Source organism: Diceros bicornis, chromosome 25, assembly GCF_020826845.1.
Source record: "Diceros bicornis minor isolate mBicDic1 chromosome 25, mDicBic1.mat.cur, whole genome shotgun sequence".
Taxonomy (NCBI): Eukaryota; Metazoa; Chordata; class Mammalia; order Perissodactyla; family Rhinocerotidae; genus Diceros; species Diceros bicornis.
In genome coordinates this window covers 6184703-6212150 of record NC_080764.1, presented here as the reverse complement: position 1 = coordinate 6212150, position 27448 = coordinate 6184703, and the positions used below count along the sequence as shown (strand labels likewise).

Here is a 27448-nt window from a genome sequence, read left to right as displayed (position 1 = left end):
TCCCATAAGGACCTTCCATCCTGTCTCTCCCCTGCTGAAAACTCTTAAGGGCCTCCCCTTACACCTGTAGGACAAAAGCTCAACTTTGCTTCTTATGCACAGTCCTTTCCTGCTCTGCTCCCTGAGCGCCTTGGCTGCCTTACCCCTCCGCTTCTGCTGTCCCTGCAGCAGGAAAGGACTCCCAGCCTCAGAAAGGACTGCTGTCAGCACTGAAGAGAAAAAAATTGCAGAACCACGGTTAGAAAATGGTTAGAAAATTCAAACACAACTCAAAAGGCACACACACAGAAGTCTCCCTTTCACCAAATACAACTGCTATTAGCAATTGATTATCGTCCGTTCCAGGAAAACCTGCCAGGCTGTGTGCATTGTAATTAGTTTTTGTGTTCATACAAGAGAGATTATGTTATGCACTCTGCTGTCTGCCCTCAGCTTAGTTTTGCGCTTGTGAATAGGATTTTTTGGCTGTTCACTAAAGTGCTTTGTCCATTCCTTCACGTGTGGTCTTAGTGGTGCTCTCTACTCAGAGGCTTAGCACCAAATGGTAAACTGCCAGCCTGGTCACATAGCCACCATTTATGTTTCCGTATCTTAAAGGAATACATTTTCTATTTTTTTCTCTCTTATAGGTAATGCGGAAATCTCATGAAGCCCGTGAAAAATTGCTTCGTCTAGGAATATTTAGACAAGTGGATGTTTTGATTGATACATGTCAAGGTACATACTGTGGTGTAGCATCTCTCTATGTCCTTTTCCATCCATCCGTGAGGATCACAAAAGCTGTTTGTGTGGCCAGACATAGACGGCACTTGGGGGTTTATCAAATGGATAGGTCTTGGTAGTTAGCAGTCTCAGGGAAGATTTTATATCAGGCTGAGGGAAGACAGGTGAACTTTGAAGATATTGTTGTCTGAACCCCTGGATGGTACCTGCGTTCTGAGAAGGATCCCAAAGGAGGGAGCCAGGCTTCATTCAGGATAGCCCAGCCCAGCTGGTGTCCCAATGGGCTCTTGGCAGACTCCATCTAAATATGCGCTTTAAAAGAGGAGGGCCCTAGGCATCAGATTTTAGTTTTAGTTCATTTGTTTGTTTGCTGTGTGATATCGGGTAAGTCTCTCAACTTAGTCAACGTTTATTTTTTTATTAATGAGTACCTGCTGCTGCGTCAGGTCAGCCCCTGTGCTGGGTGCTAGGGAGAGAGACAGCAGCAAACAAGGCATGGTCTCCTTCTGAAGGAGCTGGTCGAGTGGAGCAGGGTCAGGGGACAGACAAATAAGTGATGACGGTTCAGCTGATATGTCCTGCAATAAGGGGTTCCAGGAGGAGACAGCCTCTTTTGGGGGGCGGAGGGAAAGGGGAATCAGAGAAAGTTTCCTGAAAGGGTGATATATAAGCTGAGACCTAAAAGGCAGGTATGAGTTAGTTTGGGGAGCAGGGCTGGTGGTGAGGGGAGGAGTGGAGACTCTTCCAGGGAGAAGGAGAGCATTTAACAGCCCAGTGGCCAGAGACAGAAAGGGCCCTGGGGTGGACCACACGTGTTCCGTAGAGCCAGGACGAAGGTTTATGGGAATGAGAGTGATGAAAGGTAAGGCAGAAAAACAATCAGGAGACCAGATCACGGGGACTTAATAGGTGATGGTGTACGGAATTCTGAATTCAGTCAACATCCATTGAAAAATAAATATTTGGAATAAATCAGTGAACAAGTGAACTCTTCAAGATTGAATGGAGGATAATTTTGAGAAAATATAAATGAAACTGAAAATGCTTGCAAAAATATAAAATGCTACATAAATGAAAAGTATTTTTATTATTTGAAACATAGATTGATCCGTGGCTAACAGAGACTCAAAATAACAGTGGCTTAGGCAAGAGAGAAGTCTCTTGTTCTCTCCACAGCAGTTGGGAGACTGACAGGCTGATGTCGTGGCTCTGCTCCTTGAGGTCACTGGGGCTGCTGTGGTTTTCCCATGGTATCTTGTCACTTCATCCTCCCTCAGTCTCTGGTCCCTGTGATGGCTGAGTGCCATTCCATCAGGAAGGAGGAAGGAGGGGGAAGGGCATGTCCCTCCCTTTAAGCACCTGCCCTGGGTGCTGTCCACAGCACTCCCCTCTCATCCTGATGGCCCAGACTTACTCACGTGGCCACACCCAGGCATGGGGGAGGCTGAGAAACAAAGTCCAGTGGCCACGTACCCAGCTAAGAATTGAGGATTCAGTTGTGATTCAAATTGTGCTTCTCACCAGTGGCTCTCACCTGGGAACTTGCTAGAAATGCACGTGTAACTGAAGCAGAAACTTGGGGGTGGGGCAGCCATCTGGGGCATAACGAGCCCTCCAGGTGGTCGTGATGCAGCTAGTGTTAGAGACCCACTGGACTGGTGAGAGGGAGGAGGGGCACTGGGAGACACCAGCTGTTTCTGCATCCTTGGAGTGATAGTAACAAACACAGTCGTCCCTGTGCTGAGCTCTGTGGTGAGGGTTTATGTGTGTGATCCAATTGAATCCTCACGAAAACCTGGTGGAGTGACTACTGTTATTTTATTTTATTTATTTATTTATTTATTTTTCTTTTTTGTGAGGAAGATCAGCCCTGAGCTGACATCCATGCTAATCCTCCTCTTTTTGCTGAGAAAGACCAGCTCTGAGCTAACATCTATTGCCAATCCTCCTCCTTTTTTTTTTCCCCCAAAGCCCTAGTAGTTAGTTGTATGTCATAGTTGCACATCCTTCTAGTTGCTGTATGTGGGACGCGGCCTCACCGTGGCCGGAGAAGCGGTGCGTCGGTGCGCGCCCGGGATCCGAACCTGGGTCGCCGGTAGCGGAGCGTGCGCACTTAACCACTAAGCCATGGGGCCAGCCCTACTGTTATTTTAGAAAAAATGTTTTTCAGCTAAGGAAACTTGTCCCAGGTCAACGAGTGACAGAAGTGGCCCTGCCACTACTCCGGGGTGCTTTTCTTGGTGGCAAGTCTTGGTGGCATTTGATTTTAGCACTTTCCTGTCTGTTATAAATGTGATGTGGATGTGGTCAGCTGGTCCACCTCTGTCAGCAGTTATCCGCCGAGGCTGCATGTTAGAATGACCTGGGAGCTTTTGAAAAAGAGTGGTTTAGGACAGTGAAACTGTCTCTCTGATTCTATAGTGGTGGGTACTCGACGTTATCCATTTGTCAGACCGCCTAGAAAGTACAACACCAAGAGTGAACCCTAATGCAATCCGCACTTGACTTAATAGTCATGTAATAATAAGACCAGCTGATTCTGAGTATTTGGGAGCCAGGGCCTGGGCATCTGCAAGTCTGACAGCTCCCAGATGCGGCTGGTGTCCAGCTAGGGTTGCAGGGTCAGCCCCTGCCTCCCTGGCAGAGGCCCACAGGCCCCTGCGGAGCTCGGCCCTGCTGCCCTGCACCCCACAGCCCTCGGTGGGTAAGGAGGCAGCTGCATGAATTCAGACACCCATCATCCCGCAGGCACCACAGCCCCAGCTGGAGGAAGGACAGGAGTACTCACCTCTCACATTTGTATCGTGTTTGTTGCTTCTCTTTCGGGGTTCCTAGATCCATCTTGTCACATGAATTCTACATTTTAATGTCAGTTGAATTGAGTCCCCAGATATCTTCAAGGACCTCCCTAGTAGGAGAACAAATGCCTTGAGCACAATAGTGTGTGCTTAAACGAGTAACGCTGCTTCTAGGTCTCTCGTTGTCGGAGAATCTGATTGTTTTTTGGTGTCTTCTCCCACAGGAACTAGACATGGGTGTTTTGGTGTAGAGGTTCTTGTGATTTTTGTGTGGGAGTGTTCTTAAACTTTCAGAAAGTTGGCATGTTTTCCAAAGGAGATAGTAAAATAAAATGAGCCTTCAGACTGCCTTTGTGTTTTTCAGCAGTGGGACCTACAATGAAACTGCATCTTCTACTCGTCTTACTGTTCAATATTTTTCATTTACTCAGGTGATGACGCACTTCCAAACGGGTTAGACGTGACCTTCGAAGTAACTGAATTAAGGAGGTTGACGGGCAGTTACAACACCATGGTTGGGAACAACGAAGGCAGCATGGTATGGTACAGGCTTTTTCCTTCCTGATGTGACTATATTCTAAAAACAGATGACAGTTTCAAAATTCTTTCCGGCCCCTTAGTCCTTATTTGTAAGCTAACCCGTGGTTTCTCATTAATCTTCCTAGAGTTGATTATAATATGCTTTGGCTAGTTTAACTAGGAATGGTTTGGAGAATGTTTGTATTAAGTTTCTTGTTCAAATTCCCCATCACGTTGACATGCCTACCCAGACTAGGGAAACTAAAGAAAAAATAAACAAGTGGGACTTTATCAGATTAAAGAGCTTTTATAAGACAAATGAAACCAGAATCAAGACGAACAAACAACCAACCAGCTGGGAGAGAATATTTGCAAAACATACATCTGACAAGGGGTTGATCTCCATAATATATAAAGAACTCACACAATTGAACAACAAAAAAACAAACAACCCGATCAAAAAATGGGCAGAGGAAATGAACAGACACTTCTCCAAGGAAGATATACAGATGGCCAATAGGCACATGAAAAGATGCTCAACATCACTAATCATCAGGGAAACGCAAATCAAAACAACACTAAGATACCACCTCACGCCCGTTAGAATGGCTATAATCACCAAGACAAAAAACAACAAATGTTGGAGAGGATGTGGAGAAACAGGAACCCTCATACACAGCTGGTGGGAATGCAAATTGGTGCAGCCTCTATGGAAAACGGTATGGAGATTCCTCAAAGAATTAAAAATAGAGATGCCCTATGATCCAGCCATCCCACTACTGGGAATCTATCCAACGCACCTGAAATCAACAATCCAAAGAGGCTTATGCACCCCTATGTTCATTGCAGCATTATTCACCATAGCCAAGAAGTGGAAGCAACCTAAGTGTCCCTCGACTGACGATTGGATTAAGAAAATGTGGTATATATATACAATGGAATACTACTCAGCCATAAAAAAAGACAAAATCGTCCCATTTGCAACAACATGGATGGGCCTGGAGCATATTATGTTAAGTGAAATAAGCCAGAAAGAGAAAGACAAACACTGTATGATCTCACTCATATGTGGAATATAAACCAACACATGGACAGAGAAAACTGGACTGTGGTTACCCGGGCAGTGGGGGTGGGGGGTGGGCACAAGGGGTGAAGGGAGTCATATATGGGGTGATGGACAAACAAAAATGTACAACCCAAAATTTCACAATGTTAGAAACCATTAAAACATCAATTTAAAAAAAAAAAATCAACAGATAAAAAAAAAAAAAAAAATTCCCCATCACGTTGATTTTCCTGAGCTTCACAGTTAGCAAATTTAGCCTCTCCCTTGAATTAAGTGTGTGCGTAGGGCGTGTGTGCTCAGCAAAGGCATGTTTTAAAGGATGAAAGCAGGTTCAGATGAAAGGCCAGGTCTGTACTTTTGTTCTATTTTTACACGAGTCCCTCAGCTAGCATAGTCTTTCTTAAAAGTGATCCTTCCTTCAATTTATTTTTTAATTCTTTCTTATTTTATTTATTTATTTTTCCCCCAAAGCCCCAGTAGATAGTTGTATGTCATAGTTGCACATCCTTCTGGTTGCTGTATGTGGGACGCGGCCTCAGCATGGCTGGAGAGGTGGTGCGTCGGTGCGCGCCCGGGATCCGAACCCGGGCTGCCAGTAGCGGAGCGCGCGCACCCAACCGCTAAGCCACGGGGCCGGCCCCCTTCCTTCAATTTAAACCTCCACTCTGTTTCTTTTCCTCCTAGGTACTTGGCCTCAAACTCCCTAATCTTCTAGGCCGTGCAGAAAAGGTGACTTTTCAGTTTTCCTATGGAACAAAAGAAACCTCGTATGGCCTGTCCTTCTTCAAACCACAGCCCGGAAACTTCGACAGAAAGTAGGCAGCCAAACAGATGGTTGAGTACAGTGGCCTGATTTAAAAGTTAAAATAGATGGCTTGTTTGTGAAAAGAAACTTTACAGAATCAGCTGACACTTCTGCGGTGTTACAGCGTGCTCTAGGTTTCCTCGTGGAGATGAACCCAGAAGTGTGGTTTGAAATCTGTTGATTGAATGTGTGCAGGTCGTGATCACTGTTTCAGCTCTTAAAGCTCTGCCCCGTTGCCTCCTAGTTTCTCCGTGAACCTGTACAAAGTCACTGGGCAGTTTCCCTGGAGCTCGCTGCGGGAGACAGACAGAGGAGTATCGGCCGAGTGCAGTGTGAGTGGCATCTCAGTCTTCCCCGTGTGCCCTTGAGGGAAAACTGAGTGCCTGTTTCATTCCCCGAGACAGCAAGAAGGGGCTGGGCCAGGAGGGCACAGCCAGGTCCTGGTCTGGTGCTTGGAGAGACGCCCCTTGTTGCTGGCCTCACCCTCTGTTTTAGCCCTACTGTCGGCCGCTGCCCACCGGGCACCTCTCCACTGGCCGAGGGCAGACTGCCAGGGCCAGACAGTGGCTCACCTCCACGGTGGCAGCTCCTCTGACCTGGTCAAATTTCTTCTGTGCTCCTGGCTTCCTATGATGCCATCTGTTTGTCCTTCCTCGTATGTGCTAGGAGTAATAGCTTCTGCTAGCCAGCAGAGTCACTGAAAGCTTTCATCATCGGTTTATGCTTAAGTTTACTTCCAGCAGGATCTGACTAAATGCAGCAAATGGAATTACTATCATCTGCCCAGTTTTTGGCTTTACCATGAAGCCTGCTCTTTTTTCCTTCCTTTCTACACTTGTCCTAATTCCTCCACTCCTGTTTGGTTAAGGAGGAAAGACCCTGAGACACATGCCATATAAAAGTAGTTCGCCATGGGTGGTCTTCGGACCAGCAGCACTGGCCTCACCCGTGAGCTGGTTAGAAATGCAAATTCATGGGTCCCACCCATCTGCTGAATCAGCATTGCCAGGAATGGGGAATGGGGTCCAGGAAACTTGCAGCAGCTCGCCCCCTCCCCGGTGATTCTGGTCTGGGAACCAACCCCTGGGCTTGATTCCCGCTGTGCCACCCAGCACCTTGTAGGCACTTAAGACACATTAGCCACTCATCCTTCTCATTCCTGCAGCCCCAGGTCACCAAAACTCTGAGCACTCTGAGGTAGACTGGACAGACACAGCTCAGGATGTAGACGTGAGCCCCCCTGAGCATTTGTGCTTCCATTTTCACTCCGTGTGGCCCCTTGCCTTGTCTGAAGGGAGTGGCCCTCGGACACCTGTCTGCCCAGTGCTGGGGATGCAGAAGGGGACACCCCAGCAGACACTCTTCTCTCCGCCTCCGTCTGCGGGTCTCCAGTGGTCCCATACAGCAGTGGGGGGTTTCTCCCCGTCTGTCTCCCCTGTGTCCCCCTTTTATCTCTTTTTTCTAAGCCTTTTTTAAAGAGCAGATTCTTAAGAGAGTAGAAGCACCTTGTTTGTCCACAGGGAATAGCAGAGATGAAAGACATCGGAGTGTTAGAATAGGCTGGGGGCAGGTACATGGTGGGGAGGAGAAAGGGAGGGACAGAGGATGTGCAGCCTGCAGCCCTGAAGTTGAGAGATGCGCTCCTGGAGGAAAGGACTGGATCCTACTCACTGTGTGTCCTTGGCGCCCACACAAAGCAGGGGCTCACGACACAAATAAAATGGTGCTGTCTGGCCCCTGCCTCATCCTCCTGACAGTGACTCTAGAGACATAAGATGTGTCTCCTGTGAGTACTAGTGTTTCTCCTGTTAAGAGCTGCCCTATGAGGAAGGGGTGATTTAGGTCAGCTCTGCACCTCGTGCAGGCGTTTGGGAAAGTGGCTGAATCTCACTCAGGTGGCCCGCAGTGCAGGAACGGCAGATGAGCAAGGCTGCCCCATGGTTACTTCTGCTTCCCAGACACCTGGCACGCTGCCTTGTGGGGCTTGATAAGTAATCGTGTTGAGGTGGGTGCCCCCAAGGTCTCACCTGAAATCTGGATGGGGTGTCTGGGCCTTAAGTTGTCTTGCGGGCCTGAGGGCTGCGGAGAGTGCCCTGCGGGGGACTCACTCTGGGGAGTTGAAGTGACCTGGCTTCCTTATAAGGTTACATCATCGTCGTCCTTCCCGAGGTCACCAGACAACATCGTTCACTGTTCAGAAACGGCCTGGGCGTTTCTCTAAGATAGTAATCTAAGACGGGCTGTCCTGGCTTCGGGGAAGGAGGGTCAGGCCAAGAGGCAGGTCCCACTTGCCTGGACCCCGGAGTTCACTTGGCTCAGGCCTCAGGCTGCAGGCAGGATGCTCTTCACTCACATGTAACTGTCTCCTCTCTCTTCTCTGGGGACCAATATGGGTCATTTGGGTCACCTGCCTGGCTTCAGACCGTAGGTTGGGAGGACTGAGTGTGGGGTGTGTCCAGCTGTCTTAGGGACAGAAAAGAAACCTGTCGGTTTGCAAACAGAGTTGCATGCAGCTTCCAGACAAGTGACCCTGTCTCCTTATCCTCCCGGAGGATAGTCCTGCCGCTTTGGGCAGTGTGGCCTGTGATTGCGACTCAGCGTTCTGCCCTTCTCCCTCCTGCCTTCCTCTCTCCATTCCTTCCTCTTCTCTTTCTCCCTCCTGCCCATCATTTAAAAAATATGTGTCTTAGGTATTTAGTTAATAATTTAGTGATGCCTCATTGTGAGTCCTGACTGGGGACAATGTCCCTGTCCGTACGGCCCAGAAGGGTTCTCACGTCTCCGTGTGCGTTGCAGTTTCCCATATGGAAGACCAGCCACACCGTCAAGTGGGAAGGCGTGTGGCGGGAATTGGGCTGCCTCTCGAGGACTGCGTCTTTTGCTGTCCGAAAAGAAAGTGGGCACTCGCTGAAATCGTCTCTTTCGGTAAGGACTTCCCTTATTCGAGTAAAGATTGAGATGTTTGGATGCAGCCCTGCTATACGTTGTGAATAGTCTTCACCAACCTCGGGACACATTGAGGAGCATCACAGATTGGGTGGCGAAAGCAGTGGCTCCTGGTCACGTTGTGAATTTATGTTCACATCCTCGTGTTATTTTTGTAAATAACATTGGTGGTAATGGGAAAGGTGTGCTTACGAGCTGGCTGTGGGATTTTAGCTTTCAGAAGTCACAGAAAGCTGGCCGAGCTGACTTAGGTTAGGGTGTCTGGCTCCTTGAGAACGACCCCCGTGACGGGATTGTGATGTCCCACCCAGAGAGTGGAGGCTGTTTCTCCCACTGTCCCTGTTCCCTCAGATTGAACATAGGGATAACGTCCTACCTTCTCACGGGGTTTTTGTAAAGAGTAAATGATGTAAGAGTCGCAAAGGGCTTAACACAGTGCCTGGCATACAGTTAGTGCTCCATAAGTGTTTGTTGTTGTTCTATAAACCTGGTTGAAGTGAAAATAGCCCCAATACAAATCTCTTTCAGCACGCAATGGTCATCGACTCCCGGAACTCTTCTATCTTACCGAGAAGGGGTGCTCTGCTGAAGGTTAACCAGGTACTGTTCCTTCACTGTGACCTCTCCAGGCTCGGTGACCCTAGGGGGACAGGGAGTCACATTTTTGATGTTGAACATTCTTTGTTAATTGTAAAAAGCATTCTAGAATGGCTTGCAGGGGTGTCAGTCCACTCTCAGGGCTCCCAGCCCTGGAACTGCTGCCTGTGGTTCAGTCTTGTGCCTTCACGGGGCCCGGAGTGGGGATAAGGTTCTGGCCTCTGGTGATGTCACGCAGTAGGCCAGGAGGAAAGTTGCTATTTGGCGGGAGGATTTCCTTGATTGTTAAAGAACACGCCAAGGTGGTAGGGAGTGTCACTCCTATGCCCACAGGCGCCAGGTGGGTGATGTCCGGGAGAGAAGCCGGGGTGGGTGGGGCACAGGTCCTCAGTTTCAGAGGAGCAGCTGGAAATCAGATTTTCATATGCAGTGTGCCAAATTGTAAAACGTTGGCTAATTTTTTTTCCAAACCCTGATTAGGCCAAACAAGCCATATCATCCATGGCAAGCTCTATAATAAAGTGTCCACGTTGCCAGTGCTTTTCTCTCACACATAGGAATAGCGTACTCTGCGGTCATTCAGTATGTCTGATGATTCTGTGTCTCTGTCAGGCCCCTGGCACCATCTAGAACAACTAGAATATAGCGGCTAGGGAATGGAAGTGGCCTGTTGCCTTTCTAAAAATACAAAACCGCAAGACTAAATAGTGATTGCAGTAACACTGTTTAGTAACCTCTGTGGTAAGTCCGCTTGCTCCGTTCTGACCTGAGGGTTCTTCCCCCCTAGGAACTGGCAGGCTACACCGGCGGGGACGTGAACTTCATAAAAGAAGATTTTGAGCTTCAGTTGAACAAACAACTCATATTCGATTCAGTGAGTATCTAGTCAAAATGTTGTCGCCTGCATTTCTATCCCTCTTTTTGGAATCTCATTAGAAAATCACGGTTCCTGATATCTAAAGCAGTGACGTGGAAGACCAGAACATTAATGCTTGAAACTGAAATGCCGATCTTTTCACTTGAGCTGGGACCGAAGATACTCTGGGCAGAAGTGATAATCCTTCTCTTTAAAAGGAATCTCCGTTAGTCATTTTCTGTAGGACCATGTGAGCCCCTTCCCTGGTTATCACCTCTGGGCCGCCGAGGGGATGTGTCTGGAGGACAGAGGGATGCCCTCCTCTCCCTCGTGGGGTCACTTCCAGAGAAATTCTGAGTCTTCACCTTATTTTGCTGGGCCCAGGAATTTCTTTTTTTTTTTTTAATCTTTAATCCAGTTTGGTTTATTTTCTCCTGATTACCTCGGAACCTGAGGAGTAGGTGACCAGATTCTGACCGAGGCAGAGGAGCCCCAGGCTGGGAGACACCTGGCTTATTCTCCAGGGTCCCCAGTGCCTGGGGACTGGAGCCCGCTCTCCGCCCCCATGCTCCCTGCCGCTGCTGCTGTGCCCTTAGCTGCCTGAAAGCGTGGGGCAAGGAGTGAGTTCTGATGAATTGGGACATGCGTCTGTTTCTGAAGTCGTTGGTCCACGCTCCCGTCCATCCTAGGCGCACTGCACCTGGGTTTGGTTCCTGCCCCTCCCTGCCACTGCTCCTCAGGAGGCCTCTCTCTTGTCCAGTTCAGCGAGCTCTTGGCAGTCCCCTCGGCGCCCTTTCCACGGCGCCTGACGCTGTTGTCGTTTGTCCCTGTCATTCCTGCCTTCTTCCACACCTCAAGTCTCCTTCTCAGGGTCCTTTCACACTTGCCAGTCGTCCGCCTCGGGACTGTCCCCTCGGATGCCCACAGAGGTCTCCTGCTCTGCCCGCTCTCCCCGGAGGATTGCGCCCACCCGGGGCTGCAGCTGCCGTCTGTGCTGCGGCTCCCAGAGCGCACCCAGCTCTCCTTCCAGGCCCCAGATTCATGTGCTGCTGGACGTTTCGACTCTGTCCTTACGGACACTTTAAATTCAGTGTGTCTGAAAGTGTTCAACGTGTCTAACGCTCCGCAGAACAGGCCAGAGGGCAATGGGTGGAAAAGACTGTTCACGTGGGTGTGAAGATTGGATCCCAGATCTGTGATCAGGTCGCCGCCCCTGAGCTGTTAGAGAGAGGGCCAGTCTCTGAGGGTGGGATTGGAAGCTGCGTGTCTTTGCATCTCTCAATTGTGGGAGCACTGTCACCTCTGCCTTCTTTCACCTGCGACACTGTGTGCCCTCAGTGCCCCTACGTTTTGAGGCCAAGGCAGGGAGGCCTGAGCAGATGTAGAGTCACTTGTCTGGGCCCTGCTCTCCTGGCCCCGTCAGGCCAAGGCTTGTCCCGCTAGGTGTGACCTCTCCTTGCAGGAGAGGGAGCTGCCCAGTGTCAGGACGGAAGCCATGCCCTGCTCGGGGGTTGGGCTTGTTTTTTGCTTGTGTTTAGTACCTTTTTATTTGCAATTTGGAGTTGCAAGTTTTAAAAGTATCCACAAATACTTTGAGCTGTAGTTCTTCAACCGCACGAGCTGGGTGTTCTTCTGTGGCCCTTGTGCCCCTGCCCAGAGCTCTGCATGCTCGACAGTGGCCAGTGACCAGAGATCATTGCATTTGCTGTCTGCTCATGCTCATTGGAAGGAAAGAAACACGGGAAAACGGTTGTTTGTATCTCAATAGGTTTTCTCAGCTTCTCTCTGGGGTGGAATGTTGGTCCCGATTGGTGATAAACCGTCGAGTATTGCTGATAGGTAAGTACTAATAAAAGAGGGGGTAATGTGCAAATGTTTTCCTTTGGCTCTTTGTGGTTGGTTTCTTACTCGGTATTTTAGAGAAGTTTATTTAGGAGAGCAAATATTGCAAATTTTACTTTAGTGTTTATACTTAAACTAATTTCAAAATACCCAGTATACGTCATACTTAATATTTTTTGCTTTTTGGAGGGGGAAGGAGTTAACTTTATTATGTTAAAAAATTGGTATTCTCTTTTGAGTGTGAAAGAACACAGTTCATACACATTGCATATAAAAATAGAGAAACATTTCAGGAAGTAAAAAAAACAATCCTGCACAATGATAAGCAGAGTTAACGTCTGGGACGCTTTCCTTTTAGTCTATTGTGTGTGTGTGTGTGTGTGTGTGTGTGTACATGTAAGTCTGTATACATCTGTATTAAATTGTTGATGTACTGTATTTTGCATACAGTTTTATGTCCTTCCTGCTTCTTAAACAGTTTTAAAGAAATTATAGAGGAAACCGTTCAGCAGGTCATGAGAAGAACTTCATACGCAGCACTTTAGTGTCTCAGTATTGGCATATAAGTAACACTGTGAAGACTATAACTTTGTAAATAATTTTTGTTCATTTTATTTTCTGAGGAGAGATTCCTAAATGTGGAATTACCATCTCAAAAGAACATGAACATTCTTAAGGCTCATAATGACTGTTGCTGGAGCCTGCTTTTTAGGAAGCTTATAGCAGTTTACGTTATACAGCAGGATGTGAAGCTGTACTTGCTGCTTTGGAATACTAAGAATTGTTCTTGAGGACAAGAAACTCTTTCTTTAACCTTGCATTAGTTGTGTTAGCTTAAACTAGGTCAGCCTTTTAGGATGGCAGTTCAGAAGCATAAAAATTTTGCATTTCTAAACTCTGAGATATAACAGTTTCACCTCCATGAATCTAATTTACAGAAATGCATTTTTAATTGTACAAAGATTTATGTACAAAGATGTCCATCATAGCATTGTTGATCATAGCAAAAATTCTAAAACTGCCAGTAGATAAATGATTAAATTTAAACACAACTGGGCTAAAGAGACTGTGGTTATTAAGAAGAATGAGATGGATGTCCATGGTTAAAATTCACATATAAGCCTGGTTAGCTGATTGCTCTCTGCTGAGGGACAGAAGCTCCAGGTGCGTGTGTGTGTTTGCAGGTGTAGCACCGGGTCTGGAGAGTCAGCACTCAGCTCTGCAGACGGGGATGCGGTGGGTAGACGAGGAACGGGAAGAACCTTTTCACTTTCTGTGCTTCCTGGATCGTTATTTAATTCTTTTTTGTCAAAAGAGTATGTGTGATTTAAAAAAAAAATGGAACTTGCTGTTTGTTTCTGTAATTCATGTTAATGAGGTATTCAGAAAGGCTTTGCTTAGATATCCCAAATAGTAAAAACACATTTATAGACTTTTAAACTCAAGTTCAAATGAATAAATTCATAAAGGCTTTTATCTGGCAGGAAAGTAAGAAAAATAATGCCCTGTTGCCTGCTCCCTCTGTGCTCTCACAGGCCCGTGGAATGCTCTCAGCACTCAGAGGTGGCCCCGCAGGCCGGCAGGAGGCTGTGGGGCATCAGCCGGTTGTGGCTTCCGTGGCGGCCGTGTTGGAAAGATTATACACAGCTTCTCTTGTCATTTTAATTCATTATTTAGTAATTGCTGTGGTCTAAAATCGGGTTCTGATAAGCTGTTAGATTTTATAGACAGTGGAGGGATTTCTAAGTAATTTTTTATTGATGCTTTTCATTTTATTCAGATATAGTTTAAAAGAATACGGTAACCCAGTGCATTAAGGAACACAAGAGAAATTCGTTTTTTTTTAATTGTAATACTTTTTTTTCCTAATTGAAAATTGTTGTAGAAAATACAAAAAACATTTAAAGTAACAATAATTCTATTCTGGTCTAGTATTATTTTTCTCTTTTTGTAAAATTGGGATCATACTATGACAATTTGTATCCTGCTTTTTTTAACTTAATATTGCATTGTGAGCATGTAAAAGTCCATTTTGAAAAGGAGCTGCATAATAAATTCTTACAGACAGCAGATCATTGCTTTATAACGGACAGTCCACCCCGTCCCTCTTTTCTAAAGAAGTGTCTTTATTTCTGCCTTGTATCTCACCTACATCCCCAGAAGTTTGAAGTGTTTCTTTAGATGTTTAGATTTTAGTTTAGATTAGAAATTTGGATTTTTATGAAATTCACCTTACTTCTGTGCATCTTCCCAATCCTTAAATGTTTTGCCACGTGAAAATGTCATCAAACATCCAGTACCACACGTGAGCCTGACTTGTCTGCTTCCTGTGCTTTCCTTGTACAGTGTAGACCTTCACCGCTGGCTTTCCTCTGACGTCTGCCCTTCTGTTCCAGGTTTTACCTCGGGGGACCGACAAGCGTGCGCGGGTTCAGCATGCACAGCGTTGGGCCACAGAGTGAAGGTCTGTCGTTCCCCACAACACCACCAAATCGAAACCAGGGTCACATCTCATTTTTGAAAGCATGTATTTGTTTAAATTACTACAATAATAGATGTTTATATTTCAGTGCAATGGGGTTAGCACCTAACATGGCATCTATCACACGGCAGACATGGAAAGATATCTCTGGGGGGAATTGTAGAAAAATGAGGAAATATATCCAAGCAAAAAATACACGACGGTGACCTGCGATCCATTGTGCAGAGATGACGCGTGTGAGCGTTCTCTTGTTTAAGCACACGTGTCTTTATGCTCTGGTGTTGTTTGGTTTACATAGTGCTTTTTAACCTGTTTCTCCCACCATCCCTCAACAATATATGAAAAAAATTTTTATAAGAATAAGTACTTTATCATTTTTAATGGCTGCTTATTTCATCTTATTGACATACTATAATTTTTTTAAATTGATAGACTTTATTTTTGAGAGCAGTTTTAAGCTTACAGAAAAATGAGCAGAATCTACTGAGTTGCTGTGTACACTCCATAGTGTCCTCTATTATTAACACCTTGCATTACTTGTTAGAATCGATGAGCCAAAATTGATGCGTTATTACTAAATTCCATAGTTCATATTAGGATGCACTCTGTGTTGTCTAGTTCCGTGGGTTTTGGCAAATGCATAATGGCATGTATCCACCATTACGGTATCATACAGAAGTTTCACCACCCTAAAATCCATCACGCTCCACTGACTCATCCCCCTAATCCCTGACAGCCACTGGTCTTCCACTGTCTTCATAGTGTTGCCTTTTCCAGAATATCATATGGGTGGAATCATACAACGTGTGCCCTTTTCAGACTGGCCTCTTTGACTAAGCAGTATGCATTTAGGGTTCCTCCTTGTCTTTTTATAGCTTGATAGCTCGTATCTTTTTATTGCCGAGTAATATTGCAATGTGTGACCATACCGCAGTTTGTGTATCCAGTTACCTATTGAAGGACTTCTCGGTTGCAGGACATCCAATTTTGGCCGTTATGAGTGCAACTGATAAACATTAACGTGCAGGCTTTTGTTTGGACAGAAGGTTTCAGCTCATTTGGGTCAATACCAAGTAGTGCAGTTGCTGGATCAGATGATAAGACTACGTTTAGCTCTGTAAGAAACTGCCAGACTGTCTTCCAAGATGGCCGTATAGTTTTGCATTCCCACCAGTAATGAATCAGAGAGAGAAAACCTTTGTCATGCTTAATTGCTGCATATTTCATCTTATTGTCATACTATAATCTTTTTAAACCAAATCTCAAGTTTTGGACATTTGATCTGTTTTATTTTTTATAAAATCAACGTAACAGTGAATAATCTAACTGGATCTTTGTGCTCATGTATAAGTTTTACTTTATGATAAAAAGTTCTAGATGTGGAATTGCCAGATCAAAAGATTTTGAATATTTTTGAGGCTTTCTGCTGCTCTCTAGAAAGCTTGTCCTACCCTCTCCAGCAGTGTGTGAGAATTCCTGTTTTCTGGAACCCTCTCCAACCCTTGATGTTATATCAGAGGTATCTCCACGTGCTGTTAAAAACTTCAAAAACATCATTTAAATAGATGCATATTATTCATTATCAAATATTCTACCCTGATTCTCTTAACTATTTTTTAACGTCTTCGTTGTTTCCATTTTATATTATTATAAATAATGACTGCCCTGTGCATAAATTTTTGCACAAAATGTGGATTATTTCTTTTCATTTGTTTTAGAGTGCTTTTTTAGTGTCATTTTTTAAGAAAAGTAACAATTTATAGATAGTTTTATTTTTTCATTATAAACAAGTATTATATAGTGACATATGAAAGTTTAGGAGTCTTCCACTTGCCTGAAAATTAAAACACAATGATTATCCATCTAATTACCTATCAGATAGGCTATTGATAAGATTTAAGGGCAAGAATGTAAACTGCTGTAACTTTTTGTCAAAACAATTTGACGATACGTATCAAGAGCCTGAAATATATACTTACAAGGACTATTAATAATAGCCCCAGACTGGAAACTGGAAACCCAAATGCCCGTCCACAATAGAATGGGTACACACATAGTGTTATCTTCACACTGTGGAATATTATACAGTAATGAAGATGAACAAGTTACAGCCACTGGCTGAACGATGGCATGAACAGCATCAGAAACATGCAAAAAAAAAAAAAAAAAAAAATGCCAGGCCCAGAGGATGTGTACTGTATGATTCCGTCTGTGTGAAGTGTGGAGACAGGCTAAGTGAGCTATGCTGTCGGACGACAGGGTGGTGCTTGCACTTGGTGTGGGTGGTGGGTAGTGATTACAAGGGAGAACAGGGCCTTCCAGGGGCTGCACATGTCTGTTCTTGATCTGTGTGCTCATTATGTGGGTGTGCCCCATGGGCGGAAATGCACTGAGCTGTACACTTAGGATGTGTGTACTTTTCTGTATGTATATTATACTTCAAGACAGGGTTTAAAAATTTGTGTGTGCAAGGAAACTCATCACGGGTTAATGTTCACTATCAAAAAGTTAGACACCCATATGACAATAGATGAGGAATAGATCATTATATTATGGTATGTGTATGTGATTATTCAGGCGTCAAAATCACATTTTCAAAGAATTAAAGTATTAGAGGAAAGTGCTTACAATACATTAAACTAAAAAAAAAGCGGGACTGAAAGATGTAAATATAAAATGACTCCCATTTTATTTTCTTATTTGTTCATTATAATTCACTCGATGAAAGAACACCAGGATGTTAGCTGGTTATCTCTGAATGATAGAAATTAAAGGAGATTTTCCTTTTTTCTGCTTCCCTATACTTTTCAGATTTTCTACAATGAGCATATTACTTTTATGATCAGAATGAAATAGGTTATTTAAGAAAAGAGACAAGCAGTTGCTGGGAAACAAAAAACAGACACAGTTGCCCTCCTGTTATGTGTCTGTTCTGTTTCCCCTTGAGCTTCAGTATTAAAAGGGAGGGAGGGGGTGCTGGAGGCTTTACATGAATAAGCAGTTCGTTCCTTGAGGCTAATCTTGGAGACAGCTCATTTTTCTTTTTCCTGGCCTGTCATTTTGTATTAAAGGGAACTAAGACACTTTACAAGTAGTATTTTGCAACTAAGTATAGACGTTTCAGGGTTTGGAGGTTTTTTGCTGGCTTTGATGTTGTGGCTCTTGGTAGTTAAAGTGGAATGGATAGGAGCATTTTTAGAAATAATGCACATGTGTAAGCTCAGTGGATAGCCTTGAATTTTGGCAAAATAACCTTTGTCCAAAGGGGGGGAAAAAAAACCCAAGTGGTCATAAACCTTTAAAAACTAGCCTCTTCTTTGCAGATGTTGAGCTGTTTCCTTGTATAGTGAGTAGCAGACTCTGTGCCTTCTGATTAATAGCATGTACGGCCATTTCCAGAAACTGCAGACATTTTCTCCATTTTTTCTCTGTATACTGTGGTCTTGAAATTTTTGCAAAATAATGCATTTCATTTGCCAGGTGGCAGTGATCTGGTAATCTGCAGGTGTCGATAAAGTGAATTCCATGAGTTCACTTTATTTTATTCCAAGCATTTTGCAGGTATGATAAATTACTGATTTCATTCTTTCCTAAATTACACTAGCATTTTTCTTTTTCAGTTCAAGCAAATTATAAAACAAACGAGGAGAAAAGGAAAGATTATTTAACATGAGGGCAACAGCATCGGGAGTCAGAAGAGGGACTAGTCACAGAGTTGAGCACTGGGTGTTATGTACACAGCATGCATCTTGCTTATATACATTGTGGGGTGTCTGTGTGATTTTAAATCTGTGAGACCTTGTTTTTCTTCTGTGCCCTTCCTTGATTAGGAGACTACCTGGGTGGAGAAGCGTACTGGGCCGGCGGCCTACACCTTTACACCCCGTTACCTTTCCGGCCAGGCCAGGGTGGCTTTGGAGAACTCTTCAGAACACACTTTTTTCTCAATGCAGGAAACCTCTGCAACCTCAACTATGGTAAAACTTGGATTATATAGAAACCGTTGTGGCACAGTTGACTTTATGTTTAAGAGCATGGCACACAAGTGGATGTCTGTCTTTTTAGATTACGTAGTCTTTAAATTTTGGGACCAGACCTTACTTTAAAAAAATTCCTGCCACACCTGATCAGTGCCCAGAATAAAGTTGTTGGTTCAGTGAAGGAAACATGCATGAAAAATCACCACCTAATGCTGTGTTGCACAGAAGGATCCGGTCATTTATTCCGCAGACGTTTCTAGAGCACCTGCTCTATGCCGGTCCTCGCAGCCACAGTGCCGAGTGTGAGTTGGTCCCTTCCTCGAGGAGCTCAGGGCCACAGGAGACTCCACAGGATGGACCCAGCTTGGGGGGCTGAAGACAAGGCCCTCAAACCGAGCCCAGGGTAGGGCTTCTCAGCGGCCAGGGGCTGGGGAGATGCCATTGCAGGCAGAGGGAGCAGAACGTGCCAGGCCCAAAGGCTTGCGGAGGCCTGGCTTCTTCTGGGGCCGTGAGTGAGCGTGGTCCCAAGCCCTCTCTTGATTTCAGTCCTAATCTCACTTAGTGCATTCTCCTTGAACACCTAGGTCTGGCTTTAAAGATTACTGAGGCCACATAGCAAGGAAGAGTGCCAGGGCTTGTCTGAGGACAGCTTTGGAAGGACAGGGGCCACACACTGTTGGTCACGTCCCCTTTTCTCTTTTCAGGGGATGGCCCCAAAGCTCACATTCGTAAGCTGGCTGAGTGCATCCGCTGGTCTTACGGTGCCGGGATCGTCCTCAGGCTTGGCAACATCGCCCGGCTGGAGCTGAATTACTGCGTCCCCATGGGCGTGCAGACAGGTGACAGGTAGGTGCTGGGAGTTCTCCACAGCTACGTTGCACTCTCTAGTAATGTTATTTTATTTTGGACGTGGTTAATCATTTCATCAGTGGCCTTTAAGATTCAAGATTTTAGGAGAAATTGAATAGTTAGCAAAAGAATGAAAATATGTGTATGTTTCTCCATCGAGTTTGGAGGAAAAAAATGTGCTGTTTTCCCATCCCACCACCTCACACTGTTGCACTTACTGTTGCCGAGTAGGGGGAGCTCCCTGGAGTCTGGCCGGAGGAGTTGGCCAGATGTTGCTGATCCTGCTTGCTGCAAACAGAATGAGGTGTCTCCAGGGGTGACTTCACAGGCTAGGAACTGAGGCTGGAGTGGGCGAAGCTGTGCTCCCGGCTGCAGAGGACTCGCTCTCCAGAGCCTTCTCTCAGCTGCAGAGGAGCCCACCGTCTTGGCCTTTCTCCACCCATCATCTCACTGAGCAAGCTTTGCTAGATATTACATGGATGAGTGTGGTGTCAGGCCATTTAGAGTTATAGAAATTCATTCCATTTCTTATATTATTTGGTCTGCGTTGTATACATTTAAGAAAATCCAGAAGTGTTGTCATTGTAGTACGTGTTAATCATCTCGGGCTGCTCTAACAAAATACCGCAGACTGAGCGGCTGAAACAACAGGCATTTATTTCTCACAGTTCTGGAGGCTGGGAGTCCAGGGTGCTGGCGGGTTTGGTTCCTGGGAGGGCCCACTGCCTGGTTTGCAAGCTCTCTGGTGTCTCTTCTTACAAGGACACTGATCCCACCCTGGGGACCCCACCTTCATAACCTCATCTAATTACCTAATGAGATGTGGTCGCCTAATTACCTCATCTAACCTAATCACCTCCCAGAGACTCCCACCTCCAAGTACCATCATGTGGGAGGTTAGGGCTTCAGCGTATGAATCTGGGGGACACAGACATTCCGCCCGTAACGTGGTGTCTATATCATCTCTTCCTATTTTCATGCTTAGGCAGTCAGTACTCTAGGCTACATTTTTTCTCTTCAGTTTTCTGTCTTCACTTACATGGCCACCAAATGGTGGCACCGTGGGAGTCACAGCCCGGGTGTCAAGCGTGAAGTTGTAGTTTGTCTTGCTTTAGGGGAACACTCTACCCGTTTACTCCTGCCGTCTTCTACTTCAGTGCAGGGGGTGGTGGTGGCCACATTAGCGAGCTTTTAACAAAGCCTCAGTGCTCGGGTGCAGGCAGTGTCTGCCCTCCAGGTCCGTCACGGTCCTCGGTTTTGTCAAGTCTGCACTTTACCCTCTCGCTGGAGGCTGAGTCAGGCTGCAGGGCTGCCCTGGCCCCTGGGATGTTCGAGCCCTTCTTTCCAGTGCCCTCACAGACAGCAGCTGCTCTGACGACAGTCAGCTCACCTCCACACCCTCCCTGTTCTCTGCGTGGAGCAGAAGCTAACGGGTCGAGTCGCACGGGCTGTGTGTGCGCTGGAGCCCAGCTGCCAGGCTCGGATCCCGCTTGGCCACTCTGGCTGTGTGGCCCGGAGTGAGTTACTTAACCTCTCCGGGTCTCCGTTTTCATGTCCAGACAGTGGGCGCTAATGATAGCGACTACTTTGCAGGTTTGAGAACTAAGTGACTTAATGCACACAGAGCACTTCGAGCCCCCAGCGTGTTGTCAGTAGATGTCGGTGATCTTGCACGTTGTTGCTACTGGTCTACTTGCCAGGCCAGCTTTTCACATAGGAAACAAACAGTGTCCCTTGAGGAGGCGTTTCCCCTCTCTCTGCGCATGGGCACTGTATGGCTGCCCCCTGGCTGATGTGTCTGAGACACGCCATAGATGGGATGTTGTGTCCTGATTTCAGAGACAGTGAAATGTGAATAAATGGGCACTTTTTTCCTAGAGCAAGTTTTGTGCATTGGATAACTTTTTAGCAAAGATTCCCCAAACCTTTATGATCTTGGGTAAATGAGGCTAGTTTTGCAAGTTGCTTTCTGCAAAGCCTGATTCCCACCACAGGTGTGAATGCGGGTCTCCCTGGCCTAACAGCCAGGTGCTAATGGAATCCCTGTGGGAGCACCAGAGGTGCGGAGCATGAGCCTGCTCCAGCACGGACACCGGGATGCCGTCGGGTGTGTGGTCCCAGGCCTGCGGTCCTCACCCTGCATTGTGCTCCCACTCCCCTAGGGTCTTGGTAAGGCAGACACTCCTTCCGTCTTGGGTGGGCCTCAGACGCTGCGTTTCTAACACGCTCCCGGTGAGGCTGGTGCTTGTGGAGCAACCACGCTTTGAGTGTAGGGAGGGTCTGACTGACCCCGTGTCTCTTCTGAGAGCAGTTACAGCGTTCTGGGGAGGGCAGGTGGTGGCTGGGATTTAATGAGTGCTTACCTCGTGTGACACGGCAAGCCGAGCGCTTGGTTTCACTGTGCCGCCTCACCCCAGCTCTGTGCAGTGAAGGGCACTCCCCCTTTCCACAGATGAGGAGACAGCTCGGCCGCGTCAGCAGTCAGGCCAGTGGCGGAGGCGGGGTGTAGTGCCAGCCTGGCTGAGGCCACAGCCTGTGCTTTTTCTCCTGCACCAGAACAAGCAAACAAGACCCGCCACACACACCCACTCTTCTGAGAGACCGTGTGTGGTGATGCGAGGCTCCTTTCGTCCCCACACTGGGTTTTTGGCACCTTGGGTATTCACTGTAGAAAGATAAGAATCAGCTCTCTTCCTTGCTTATCTCCTTGGTCGATTTTTTGGTTCACATTTCAATTCTATGCTAACTTGCCTGTCTCAGAGAATACACAGGGTGTTTCCATGACGATCAGTCGGTGTATATTAACTGTGTTTAATATTAGTCCAAATTATACAAGTAAATACATTATAAATTGTTTTTATTGCGAGGAAAACTAGAAGTGCATGTGGGTTTTTAGCCGTAGCTGTACTGTCAGTTTCACTGTAATGACCGTCGAGAACTGACTGCTGCCCTCTCGGCTGGCGGCTGGCGTTGAGACAGCAGCGACTGTGGGTGGGGCTGCATGGCCGGCCCCTGCCCTGTCACTCCCTGGCCGTATGACTTGGGGCAAATCCAGTCCTTGCGACTGAGAGGTGGGGTGCCCCCCCCCCCCCCCCCCCCGTGTGCTGCCGTCCCTGTGGCTGCAGTGTCGTTAGAGGCCACCGGGTGTCAGTGTGCTCTGAGAATCAGGAGCGCTCTCAGGCCCTGCCTCGCTTACCCTTTCTCACGAAAGCTTTACACAGAACTGTTAGGCTCACCTTTCAGCTTTGCCTCTCCCTCCGGGTTAAATTTGAAGTGTTTCAGAGATTAATTTCAAATGTGATTTGTTCTGGAAGGAAGCAGCATGCTGTGCACTGGTATTTAAAGACCAGAACAGGAGGAAGCTCCTCTGCCCCAGGCTCTATGGGAGCTCCGGGCTTCCATCGTGGCACTTGCGGCAAATGTTACTGTGTACAGTGTCCCCTGTGTAGGGTCAGCCTGGTACCCTTGAGTGTGGCGCTCGCCTTCACTCCATCTGTGGCTGTGAAGTTTTATCATCAAAATTGGAATTTCAGGAAGTTTGAGTGATGTTGCCAGAATTTAATCTTTGTTTCTAAAGTTAGGCACCTAGCAGGATGGGGAATTATATGTGTGCAGATGATCCATAGATTCCCCCCCATAGTTAGTGCAGGCACTCTGTAATTAGGATTCAGACCTTTACAAAAATAGAAACAGTTTTGAAATGTTTGCTAAATTTTAGACCAGAGGTGATTTATGGCACTGTTGTCTCTGAGATCTAACAGCATTCTGTCACTCTGTGTCGTACTGAGTGCCGTCCCTGGAGACCTGGTGAGGAATCAGGCGGGCTCACTGGGAGAGCAGCTCACAGTTAGTAATGGAGAAAGACAGGAAGGGGGATCATCTTGGCTGGGAGGGCATGGAGGGCCTCCTAGAGGAGGTGATAGCCGAGCTGAAGCTTCGTGAAGGACAGCTGAAGACTTGTAGGGGAGAGCACGCCAGGCTACAGAAGAGTTGGAGCCAGGGTGTGGGAGCATGAAACGCCAGTGGTTGCCAGGATATGTCATTCTGCAGGAGCAAAAGTGAGGGAGGGAGAGGCCCTTGAGTGCTGGCTGGAGGGCCGGAGTTCCGTTCACTCCCTTCTCCCACCATCTCTGCCTTCCAGTCTCTCTGGCCTTTTCCCTTCAGGCACATGCCAAGGACTTGGAGTTCTGGCCCTCGTCTGCCTGTTCACTGCCGAGTTGCCTGTGCTGAGACCTGCGCCTGGCGTTCCTGAGTGATTGCTGGGGGAAGGGGCGGGAGCCTGTTGAAGACGTGTCACTCCTGACGCTGGGGGACTGTGCATAGGCACTGAGGGGTGAGCAGCAGGAGGGTGCCCGGCCCCTGGCGTGACCTTCATAAGACCCCCGTGGCGGACCTGGCAGTGCCGGGTTGGAGGCAGGCAGAGAGCCAGCAGGGAGGCCTCCAGGGTGGCACTGGGGTGCAGGCAGCCAGGCCTGCCCCGAGACTGTGACGAGGGCAGGGGGAGACGGGGAGACACGTAGGACTCTTTTTGAGGTGCCTCCTGAGTCAAGTAACAAGAATACAGACACAGTGGACACACGACAGAAAGATGGAGGTTTTGGTGAGGCCGTCTCGGTGCACCTGGAGTTATGTAACTCTGCGACGCTGCTCTGAGTGTTTGCAGTGGGTGTTGCTTCTGTGACGTGTTCGTCTGGTCTCTGAACATAAACCTGTGCTTGTCAAGTTGTTGAATCTGTTTCTGCTTGGAGTAAATGAGCCTCTGTGGGAATGCCTGCCAGTTCTGAAGTATGTCAGCCAATGCCTTGCCTTATTTGTTACCTTGTAGCTAATTTTCAGACATTTCTAAATAGTGGATGCCGGCATAGGCCACTTTTATGGACCCGATAGTGTGAAATATAAAAACAGATCGTTTAGATCTAAGCAGAGCTAAGCTGTACAAACGCAGTCACAGTTTTGATTGTAGATCTTCACCTTTCAAGGACATTGGTGTGGTTGACTCTGGGTCACAAAGGGACTGCAACTGTCCCTTCTGGTCACATAAGTTCTGCTGGTGCCGTTGGCTAATGACCCTGCAGAAGGTCGGCAGCAACAGTAATGATTGTTGAGCTTGGCTTCCTGAATAGATCAGAGATTTTGTTCCCTCGCTCGCAGTCAGGTTGAAAAAGAAAAACTTCATAGCTCACAATTCCTCAGATCGGGCGAGGGCACAGGTGTTATGACCGTAGAAATATCAACTTTCCTCTGGATGAAGGAGCTGTTATTATTGTCCAGTTTTTCTAGAAATTGTCCAGAACTTGCAAAGACGCTGTGTTCCACAAACGTCAGCTGCTGTTTGAGGCTCAGAGTGTCATTTTCCTGGAAGCTTGTGCTCCCCGGTGTGTAGGTCCTGGGTTAGGCTCTCTGTGCCATCTACAGCACTGCTCTGGCCCCCGAGCACAGCGTCCAGTGGGCCAGCGTGGGGGTCCGTCCCCTGCACCGCGTGGTTCGCAGCCCAGCTGCACAGCAGCATCACTGTGGGGTCTCAGAAATACAGGTGCTGGGCCAAGGCCCAGTGACTCTTATTCTGAGCGTTCCAGAGTATGATGCAGGCCGTCGTGGAAACAGGGAGCCCCACAACTGTGCGTCCTGCGCGGTAGCCGGGGCAGCGAGGCCTGTGGGTGCTCTTGTCAGGGTCCAGGGCCCTGCTCTGCTCCTCCTGCTGTGTCCGTAGTCATCTCCTCACCGCTCACCCTTGTCGCTCACCAGAACACAGGCTCAGTGGGCTGTTAGCAGGTTATCAACAACATTCGGAATAAAGCTGCAGAACGTCGGCCTGTAGCAGATGTTGCAACCAACGTGAGCTCGTTGCGTCCTTCCTTTCCTGGGTCTGGAGCAGGTTTATGAGGCAGTCAGGGTAGGCTCCTGCGGGGCTGAGGATCCTGCTGTCGTCATAAGCCCCTGGGACCCTTCTAGGGTCTGTCCCGGCCCCAAGTTCTGCCATCCTTCCTGGTCTTCCCTCATCCTCTCTGTCCTCCCTGTGCCCTCTGCATCCTCCCTGCTCCGTGTTCCATGTCCTCTCTGCCCTCCCCATCCTCTCCGTCCTCCCCACTGCCTCCTCCCTCCCGTCCTCCGCCTCCCCGTGTGCTGTGCTTTGCCAGGTGCCCTTCCAGAGCCACTTCTGTTGCTTTCAGCCAGGACACCTCTCTTATCACCACTCAGCTCTGCACAGAAGGTGCCTCACAACTTTCCTCTTGCCTGGTAGCCTCAGAAATAAACGCAAAGCTGTTTCTTACCGCAGAGGTTTTACTGTTCATAAGCACCTCTCTCCCAGGTCCTTCTTTTCTCTTTGTGCCACTTGGGTCGGGACTGGAGGAACGGGAAGGAGGTGAGGAGGGAGCACCCAAGGGGGATTTGTGTCTGCATTTCGTTCCCTTTTTCCGTTCTCCCAAGGCTGCTTAGACCAGGACAGGAGGAGCCCGGGGCCCTCCGGGAGCACCGGGCTGTGACTGGCCGGCCCCTCAGGAGAGGGCGAGTCCAGGACGGGGTCTGCTGGAGGCAGGGCTGCCTGTTTATGGAATTGTGCAAGTGGCGGGGCAAGCAGAGAGACCACAGGGTTGATTTCCTGCCCTTTTTCTTTCCTTCTTTTAGGATATGTGATGGCGTCCAGTTTGGAGCTGGGATAAGGTTCCTGTAGCCGGCACACAGCATCCTGCAGACCCTCCAGGGGAATCTCTGACCCTTGGGCCGCAGTGGTCACTCGGTGCCACACACTTTCTCTGCAGTGAGCACGTTCAGGTGACTCATTGACTGCAGTCCTTGTGCAGCCGTGCTAATAAATGTTCAAGACAAACACTCAGATGCAGCCTGGATATGATTTGCTTTCCCCAGCTGAGTGCCCCACGCTGGCTTTTCCTGAGGACCACACAGGGGATGAGGCAGGTGAAGTCGCCCTGCGTTCTGTCACGTGTCCCTGCCCAGATGGAAGGTCCTGTCAGACCGTCTCCAGACTCCTGTTCATCCCAGACTCTTGAGTCTCAGTGTTTGGTTCCCATGTACCGGAACATTCAGCAGAGCCCCAGAGGACGCCCTGGCCCGCTGATGGAGGGCGTGTGCACTCTGGCTGGATGCGCTGAGGGAGACCATGCGGGCCGGTGCTGCAGCCACGGCACCAGGTGTTCGTCACTTAAATGCGTGTGTCGTTAGGGACACTGAGGCAAAGAGGGGCAGTGTGTTCTCTAGAGGGTAATAGCAGTGTTAACAAGACCGGTGGCTAGTTTCTGGTCGCTGCTCCAGCAAATTACGGCAAACCTAGTGGCTTAAAACAGCACAGAACAACCGTCTTGCAGGCTGGAGGGCAGAAGTCCAAAATGGGTCTCCCTGGGCTGAAATCAGGGTGTCAGCAGGGCTGGCTCCTTCTGGAGGCTCTCGGGGAGAATCTGTTTCCTTGCCTTTCAGCGTCCAGAGGCGCCCACGTTCCTTGGCTGATGGCTCCGCCCTGTGTTTTCAAAGCCAGCAGCGCAGCTCTTCCCTTCTCCCTCGACTCTGTCTCTCTGCTGTCTTTTATGGGCCCTGGTGATTACACTGGGCCCCCTGGACAATCCTGGCTAATCTCCTCATTTTAAGATCAGCTGATCGGCAACCTCAATTCTATCTGCAACCTTAATTCCCCTTGCCGTGTTACATAACATTTTCACAGCTTCCAGGAATTAGAACATCTCTGGGGGGCCGTTATTCTGCCTGACACACCTAGTATCTCTCAAAGTAATATTTTCAGGATATATACTTAATTAGTCACATGTGGCAAAATTTTTTAAAAAGTTAAACTTCCTTTGAATTCTTCATAAAATGGTGCCATATAAAAACGTGCAGGGTTGCAGATGACGCCCCATAGGCCTTAGCTAGAGTGCGTTACCACTGGATTTTTTCCCTCTCCCAGCTGGGGCTGGGTCCCCATCACTCTCAGTCCGCCCCCAACCTGTTGTCTGTGCCTTTACCAAGTGAGCTTG

The 27448-nt window shown here is 47.7% G+C and overlaps 1 protein-coding gene across 1 annotated transcript in view; it reads left to right on the top strand.

Annotated features, from left to right (window-relative positions):
* SAMM50 (SAMM50 sorting and assembly machinery component) overlaps positions 1-26294 on the top strand; it is a 35059-nt gene extending 8765 nt beyond the window's left edge. Inside the window, exons 4-15 of the mRNA XM_058568172.1 lie at positions 630-717; positions 3953-4059; positions 5791-5921; positions 6156-6243; positions 8708-8836; positions 9386-9457; positions 10242-10328; positions 12079-12149; positions 14549-14616; positions 18465-18611; positions 19319-19460; positions 26091-26294. Of these exons, the coding sequence (XP_058424155.1) occupies positions 630-717; positions 3953-4059; positions 5791-5921; positions 6156-6243; positions 8708-8836; positions 9386-9457; positions 10242-10328; positions 12079-12149; positions 14549-14616; positions 18465-18611; positions 19319-19460; positions 26091-26136 (1176 nt within the window). The 3' untranslated portion in view covers positions 26137-26294. The remainder of the gene's footprint in view (positions 1-629; positions 718-3952; positions 4060-5790; positions 5922-6155; positions 6244-8707; positions 8837-9385; positions 9458-10241; positions 10329-12078; positions 12150-14548; positions 14617-18464; positions 18612-19318; positions 19461-26090) is intronic.
* The last annotated feature ends 1154 nt before the right edge of the window (positions 26295-27448 follow it).